At 37.8% G+C, this 8,753-nt stretch overlaps 1 protein-coding gene across 1 annotated transcript in view; it reads left to right on the forward strand.

Moving 5' to 3' along the window:
* LLPH (LLP homolog, long-term synaptic facilitation factor) overlaps window positions 1-5,577 on the forward strand; it is a 6,284-nt gene extending 707 nt beyond the window's left edge. The window contains exons 2-3 of the mRNA XM_027854193.1: window positions 1,431-1,641; window positions 4,965-5,577. Of these exons, the coding sequence (XP_027709994.1) occupies window positions 1,437-1,641; window positions 4,965-5,137 (378 nt within the window). The 5' untranslated portion in view covers window positions 1,431-1,436 and the 3' untranslated portion in view covers window positions 5,138-5,577. The remainder of the gene's footprint in view (window positions 1-1,430; window positions 1,642-4,964) is intronic.
* The last annotated feature ends 3,176 nt before the right edge of the window (window positions 5,578-8,753 follow it).

Here is an 8,753-nt window from a genome sequence, read left to right on the forward strand (position 1 = left end):
ATGTGTGTGTATCAGGCTGCATGCAGAAAATGGTGCCTGAGGGGCATCTTGAAAATGAGGGGCTCTGAGACCCAAGTAAGGGGGTAGTGAACCACAGGCCTGATGGGAGGGGGATGCCACATAATGGGCACGAACAAAAAAGGATTGACTTGTCACGGATTTAGTACTGGAATTGTATTTCGTTCATCCATTCTAGGCCCTTCATTTTATGAATGAGAAAAAAGTCTCGACTGAGTACTAGAGAGAAGGCTTTAGATTGTGAAGTCCCAGAGGACCGGGAATGTTTTTGCTTTTCTTTGTATTCCCAGTGCCTGAGAATAGAAAGTGCTTAGCAAATGTTTGCTGACTTGGCCCTGAACTGAGGTTGTAGCTGGAGATCGTGGAGGAGAGATGTGAAGGTCGACATGGCAAGATCTGGCATCCTACTGAATACAGGAGGTCATCTAGTGAGGAGTTGAGGACCCTGAGCCCCTGGGAGTGCAGTGGAAAGAATGCTAAAGGAGTCAGAAGACCTGGGTTTTGAGTTCTAGTTCTGCTAGTTAAGATTCTGGATCAGTCACTTAACTACTCTGATTGTCCTTCTTCTCATCTGTAAAAGGAAGGGGCTAGAAGAGAGTGCTTTCCAATTCTAAATCTGTGATCAGGCAATCAATTAGACATTTACTTTCTGTCCATTATATGCCAGTTACTGTGCCTTGGCACTGGACATCCCTCATACCTGCAGTGCACTGCCCCCTTACCTATGCCTCAGAGTCCCTCTCTTTAAAGATGCAGCTCAGGTACCATCTTCTGCATGAAGCCTTTCCTAATCCTCCCCCTCCTCCCCCAAGGGAAGTGACCTCCGTCCTGTACTGCCTTATATTTAACTACTTTGTATCTATGTATATACAGTTTTTAAAATTAACTTTATATCAGTGTTGAAATATGTTTTTGTATATCCTTGACCTCACCATTAGAAAGTAAGCTTCCACTAGTAAGGATTGTTTCATTCTTTGTACTTGTATATCCAGCATGTAGCACGGCACCTGGCACATAGTAACAACTTAAATACATGTTGACTAATTGTAGCATCATGCCTTGCTTGTGGGACTTCTTTGTCTTTCCAAAGACTCCATTGCCTTTTAGCTGCATATATCAAAATTCTCACTGATAAACTACATTGAAGCCCTTAAAAAAATTTGGGGGCGGGGTGTTAAATACAATTCTTGGCTTCTAAATACAAATTAGAATATTGGTCTTCAAAGGTATGTATTAAATAAACATAATGTTCCCAAGTTTCTTCCTTTTAAATCAACATGAGCAGAATGTGGATTGTTACCTTTTCTTGGACTTGAATTTGACTTTAATTTATTGCCTGGTTTTTAGATCTTTGCTTTGTTAATTTGTTAGCAAACTTTCTAATTTTGGAAAAATTATTTTGTTACTTTTAGGTAAAAATGGCAAAAAGCTTACGGAGTAAGTGGAAAAGGAAGATGCGTGCAGAAAAGAGAAAGAAGAATGCACCAAAGGAACTTAGTCGCCTAAAAAGTATACTTAAAATAGATGGTGATGTTTTAATGGAAGAGGTTAAAGACATAGTAACCGTGGTAGCACCTGGAAAAATCAAAGAGAAAACAGACTCTGTGGGGAAAGATCAAGAGGGTAAGTTCATGTGCACAGTTGTTTTTCCCACTTTCATTTTTCTTTCTTGGTGTGTGTGTCTCTCTCTCTCTCTCTCTCACACACACACACACACACACACACACACACACACACGTACCCACAAACACTCTCCTCCTTGTGACCCCCCCAACACCCCATTAGTTCCTGTGCTTAAGTATTCCAGTGTATTTATGATCTTATCAGTGTGGCACTCTTTGCTTCAGACTTTTTCTGGGCAGTTTTTGTTTATGTTTTCCCATAGACCCTTCACAGAAGATCCACTAAACCTTCAACCTCTTTGTGTTCAGTGAGTACCAGTGGAGCACTGTGGTGGACCATCTTTTGTCACATTCTCTCACTGAATTTCCAGTTGACACCTTTTCTGAGCATATATTTTTTTTTTAATATTATCTCCTGTGCTGCCTGTGCATAAATCGCCATTAGAAGTCTTCTGCTGGATTCTTATACCCATCATGTACCTTCTTCTTTGTTCTTTGATTCTTAAGAGATCGTGGTATTTCAGTATCTGCAACCAATAGAGCAATTCTTGAGGGCTTATGTGCCTTCAGACTCTATGATAAAGTGCTTTGAAATAAGTTTGTGTCAATAAATATATTTATGGTGAAGCACTATATATCTTGGCAATGTGTTGCCAAAATTTGTGGCATTTGTGTGAAGTAGCTCCATCATGTGTACCACAGAAAGATTTCATTGTGATTGTATCTAGATAGAGTTCTGTATATGTGAGGTACCTTTCTTATTTGCTTTAATTTATCCCATCCAATTTTAACTCCATAAGCCTATCAGAACTTGTAGAAGAATTTAGAAATCTTGACAAAAAGCATAAACATATTTAGCTTTGTATTCATTCTCAACATAAATAGGAATGGACATGTTATTTTCATATATATATATATATATATATATACACACATACACATATATAATGTGAGCTTTATTTTTTTTTTTTTTTTTTTTTTGGACAATTGGGGTTAAGCAACTTGCCCAGGGTCACACAGATAGTAAGTGTCAAGTGTTTGGTCTGAGGTCGAATTTGAACTCAGGTCCTCCTGACTTCAGGGCCAGTGCTCTATCCACTTCTCCACCTAGCTGCCCCAAAATATGAGCTCTTTGACAGTAGGGGTTTTTTCATTCTTCATATTTCTGGCAACTAGATAACACAGTGCCTGGCCCATAAATGACATTTAATAAATGCTCGTTAATTAATTGACTAATAACTGGGCATCTTCCTCCATCCCACTCTGCTTTTCTTTTCTCTGGATAGCCAGTTTTCTGTATCACACTTTCTTTTCAATATTTAACTATTAATTTGGCATGTTTTTATTAAGTCCCTGTTATATGCAAGGGACTTTTCAAGGGAATATACAAAGATGAATGAGATATAGTCCTTACCATCAAGAGACCAATAGTCTAGTATAGGAGATGACTCATACACTATAAAAAATAGCATATAAATGTCTAAGAAAAGTAAAAATGTATTATGACAAGTAGGATGAAGAGGTTCCTTTTAGTTGGGGGAACAAGGAAAGCTTCATGTAGGAGGTGGTATTTGAACTTACAGGATGAGTGAGACTTCAGTAGGCAGAGGGTGAGGGCATTCCAGTCACAGCAGAAAGTTTGAGTGAAGGGATGGAGGTACAAAAACATTGGATCCTTATTGCTACATGATCATCTTTTCTTATATCTCTGATGCTCTCTCACACTCCCCACGGCAGCTTCTTCAGTTCTTTTCTCTCCTTGAGAGCTCCTCTGACCCCAAATACCCCAAAGTCCACTTTCTCAGCACTCTATGGCTGTAGCTCAGCAGACACTGAGGCTAGCAGCTCTGTCTACGTCAGACTTGGATTGCCAAAGCCAAAGTTCTCATCTTCTTTGAACTTCCTGAAGTATTTTATACTGTTGACATCTACCCTTTCTGAATGCTTTTTCCTTCCTTGGTCTCTGTGATACTGCTGTCTTTTTCCTCCTCCTTTACTGATTGGTTCTTACCTTTCTCCTTTGCTTATTTATCATCGTTCTTCTGTCCATAAGTGTAGGGGTCTCCTGTGCCTCTGTCTTCAGCTCTTTTTTCTCTCTGCATTCTCTCCCTTGGTGAGAATTTACTCCTGTGGCTTTAATTATTTATTATTTATTTATTAATTATTTATTACCTCTATGCAGGTGAGTTCCAAATCTGTATAGTCAGTCTTTTTCCCCTCCTCTGAACTTCAGTTCTGAAGGAAATATCTGCTAAGCATCTCCATCTAGATGTCTTATAGGCAACTCAGATTCAGTATATCAGTTTCCAACACCCTTAAATTTACTCATCTCATGGATCACAACACCATCCTCCTACACATTCAGTTTGAAAACATTGGAATCTTCTTTGATTCTTCCCTTTCCTTTATTCCTCACATTTAACCACTTGCGAAGACCTCTAAATTCTAGGTGTGTCTTTCCCCTTGTCATGATGCTACCCTACCCTCAAGTTCAAACCCTCTTCACCTTTCATCTAGATTATTGTTAATAACTTCCTTTCTGGTCTCTTTGATTCTGAGTTTCTATTCTCTCTCTAATTTATTCTTCATACAACTGCCAAGTAATTTCCCAAATCACTGATCTGCCCATGTCTCTCCCCAAAAAGCCTTCAGTGGCTCCCTATTGCTAAGGGAAAATTCAGAGTCTTTATTTAGCCTGACATTTAAGGCCCTCCACAGTATGGCTTATTACTCATTGCTTCTTACTTCACATGTTCTAAGCAAACCTGGACTTGTAAAACCAGTTGATTTTATATTCCTTCTGCTTCCAAGCATCTGTGTAAGACAGCCACTGTTCCTGGATGAATTCCCTTTTCATCACTGCTTTTCAGAATCTGGTATCTTCCTCTAAGCTTCCTTTCAGGTGTCATCTCTTCTGGAAATTCTTTTTGATCCCTCCAGCTGAAAGTATTTTATTTGCTCTTACATTTTTCTTCTTTTTTTTTTTTAATTAAATTAAGTTTTTTTGGTTATATTTTAGGTGCCAAACTGTCTCCTTCCCTTCTTCCCCCCGCCCCCACTGTGCACCAGAGAAGGCCACCATTTGACACAAATTTATAAATATATGTAAAACCATACTATGCACACTTCTTTTTATCAATTCTTTCACTGGAAGTAGAAAGCATCTTCCTTCATAGGTCCTCTATATCACACTTTAACATTTAATTAATATTTATAGAAACTGAAGTCTTATGATGTAATAAGCCAGTTGCTTCTTTCCTGGATCCTACAAAATCTTGCTAGTGTTTTGCAGTTTTCATAATAAGATTTTCATTACTTTTTCAGGTGAATCGAAAATGGAAGTGGATGTTAAAAGAAACAAAAAGAGTCTTTTAGATGAACATGGACAGTACCCAGTTTGGATGCACCCGAGGCAAAGGAAAAAACTAAAGGCAAAACGGGGCAAAGGGAAAAACAAAGTGAAGGCAGCAAAAGCAGCAAAGGGTCTGGCCTGGTAGAGTTTAAAGGCCTGGAAACACATCACGTGGACATGTTTGTTCAGAATATATACTTTGATTGAATGAAAATCATTTGTTTCCGTAGTCTGCCTTCACCAGTTACTTCGGCTGAAACACGAAATATCTTTTTTCCATACTTCATTTGAGTCTTCATTATTAAACATTCTTTTTTGTTTGTCAGTGTTAGCTGCACCAAACTTTTGTCTGTGTCAGTGATTTATCTGATCCAGCAGTTTTCAGCAGATGAACTGTGTAATCATTACATATTCTTGCACTTTTGGCAAATATATATGATAAAGATACAACATAGGCTGTTATCAAATTTTAGACAGCCCCACTCTAAAAAACAAAAGGTGTCATATTTTTTATAATTTCTTAGACATAAGTGTTGTTTATCTAAACAGAACTTGTGTTCCTACAGTTTTTTTTTTGCTCTATAAGGAAAAATAAAAAAATAAAAAACTATATTCTGTTTAAATCATGAAGTCTGAAACTTTGCTTTTATATGTCATTAAGAAATGAATTCTTTGCCACTAAGGTGGATAACTGATACTTGCATTCTTTTACCAAATACACTGTTATTGCTACCCTTTGTTTTTGTATTATGTTTATTCCCTACTGTATCTTTTCCCTCACTCCCTCCCAGGGAGCCATCCTGTATAATAAAGAGTAAAAGTTAAAGTTAAGCAAAACTCTAACATATTGAAAAAGTTCCACATCCATGGTCTCCCACCTCTGCAAAAAATTGGAAGAGAAGTGCCTTATCTCTTTTTTGGGGTCAAGTGTAGTCACAGTTTTGAAGCACCTGGTTTTATTTATTTGGTTCTTTTCACTTATTTTAGTCATTGTATATATTGAGGGTTTTTTTTGGTTTTACTTATTTTGCCATATACAACTATTTCCATGCTTTTCAGTGTTCACTATATTAATAGTTAAGTACACATACGGTAATATTCCATTGCATTCATCTACCACAATTTACTTAGCTCTTTTACAGTCAATGGGCATCCACTTTGTTTCTAATTCTTTGCTACCACAAAAAGTGCAATATTTTGGTGCATATGGAGCTTTTCTTTTTTGATACTGATTTCCTAATAGTGGAATCTCTGGGTCAAAGGATATAGAAATTTTAGTCACTCTCTTCAAATAATTCCAAATAACATGGCAGCGTGGTTGAACTAATTCATAGCTCCACCAACAATGCATTAGTCTTCCTATCTTTCCATAACTCTTCCAACATTGACTATTCTCATCTTCTGTCATTTTTGCCAATTTGCTGGGTGTGAGGCAAAATCTCAGAGTTTTGATTTACATTTCTTTACTACTAGCGATTTGGAGCGTGTCTTTCATAGGATTAATAGTTTGTAATTCTTTTGAGAACCACTTATCTTTTAGGTAATGGCCTATCATATTTTTGTCTTATCTATGTTTCCTAGATAGTACTTTTATTAAGTTTGTATACATAAAATTACTTGTGTTAATAAAAGTAAGATTGATTTTCAGATTAGTTAAGTAATCCAAAGGAGAGACAACCTGGTGCAAAGGGAAGAGCATGAGTTCTGGCTTTGCAGCTAACTTGATGGATGCCCTTGAGCAACGGCATCTCTGGGCCTTGATTTTATCATTTAGAATGAAGAAATAGAGCTAGATGTGCTGCAGTGGAAAGAATTCTAGGGGCAGGTAGGTGGTGCAGTGGATAGAACACTGGCCCTCGATTCAGGAGGACCTGAGTTCAAATTTGGCCTCAGACACATAACACTAATTAGCTGTGTGACCCTGGGCAAGTCATTTAACCCCATTGCCTAGCCAAAAAAAAAAAAAAGAATTCTAGCTCTAGAGGCTTCTCCAAAGGAGGGAGCCAGGCAACTGGGACAGCATTGTTCTGGGCTCTGTGAACCTGGCAAATCTATTGATTTATCATTAAAAAAAGATAGACCCTGGCATTTGTCCTACCCATTTGGAACTTCTTTGCTTTGATCTGGAGTTTGCTTCTTGGTATTTTTGCTATTCACCATTTTCAAACCAGGCTTATATCGGGCAATTTTTTTCTCTGATCCCCAGTTTCCTAGATCTCTCACATTTTACCATTCTGCTTGATTCTCTAAAGTGAATGGGAATTTTCTCATACGCAGTTGCCTTTAAACCACCAGATGGAGCTCATGCTAAGGGCTAAATCATTCTCTTAGACCATTCTGATTCATAAACAATACAGTATATTTAAAAATAAAACATGGTTGCAATGATGAAGAATTAGCTGGACTGGAAAGGCACACTCTACCAACTGATACCTACTCTTAGCTTAAAAAATTCAGGGTCCTTGTTAAAAGTGGGGAAGGGAATGTGTACTAGGAATGTATATGTAGAGCCTATATCAGGTTGCATGCTGTCTTAGGAAGGCAGGAGTAGAGGGAGGGGGACAAAATTTAAAACTCAAAAGTTTATGGAAGTGAATGTTGAAAACTCAAAATAAATTAAAAAAAAAGTGGGGAAGGGGAAAAAAATGAGCAAAGGAACTTGTCTCTTCATAGTTCTTTGTTCTTTTAGCAGTGGTCTCCAAGTTTTTTTGATACTGTACCCCATCAGTAAAAAGATGTTGAGCATATACACCAATGTATATTTGCAAACCATGTAATTACTATTAATCGTGTTCATTATTAAATTGGCATAAAAATAGACATTTTTAAAAAGATGAACTAAAGATGGAGTAGTATTCAATCCTAGAGTCAATGGAGAGCCATTGGAATTTACTGAGTAGCACAGGGCCATGGTCAGACCTTCCCTTTAGGAATATCAGTTTAACATCATGGAGTCAATCCTCTGACAATTAAAGCCCTTCATAACCCTCTCCCTCTTTCCTTACATCTTATACCCTGCCACTTATTCTGTAGTCCAGGGACATTGGCCTTGCTGTGTCTTGTACATCTATCTCTCTGCTTCAGCCATTTTTGCTGGTTGTCTCTCATTTCGGGAATGCTCTCCTTCCTCCTCTCCACCTTCTACCTTCCTTTAAGTCGCAGTTAAAAGCTTACTTTATACAGGAAGCCTCCCTTGATTCCCCATAGTTCTAGTGCATCCTGTCTGTTGATTATTTTCAATTTATCCTGTTTGTAGTTTTTTATAAATTTGTTTTTCAGTTGTTTTTCAGTCCTATTTGACTCTTTGTGACCCCATTTGAGATTTTCTTGGCAAAGAGACTGGAGTAATTTGCCATTTCCTTCTGCTCATTTTATAGATGAGGAAACTGAGGCAAACAGGGTTAAGTGACTTGCTCAGGGACACACATCTAGGAAGTGTTTAAGGCTGGATTTGAATTTGGGAAACAGCCTTCTTGACTCTAGGCCCAGTGCTTGCCTTCTGAAGGGTAGGGGAAAGAAGCAGCCCATCTTCTCACCCTCCAATTAGTTACCCACTGGGGTTATGTACCCTATCTTTGGAGATCACTTTAGGTTTCTAGACTTATAGCAGCTTACCTTCAAAGTTCCTTAGTCTCAAAATATTCACAGAAACTTGACTGACCCCATTGTAAAAGTGACTAATAATGCCTTGCCTTTAAACTAGTGGGCTATTGTAAATTCATATTTGGAATTAAATAGTTTGCATTTTACAGTTACAAAGT

The sequence above is a fragment of the Vombatus ursinus genome, unplaced genomic scaffold, assembly GCF_900497805.2.
Source record: "Vombatus ursinus unplaced genomic scaffold, bare-nosed wombat genome assembly UNPS02010320.1, whole genome shotgun sequence".
NCBI lineage: Eukaryota > Metazoa > Chordata > Mammalia > Diprotodontia > Vombatidae > Vombatus > Vombatus ursinus.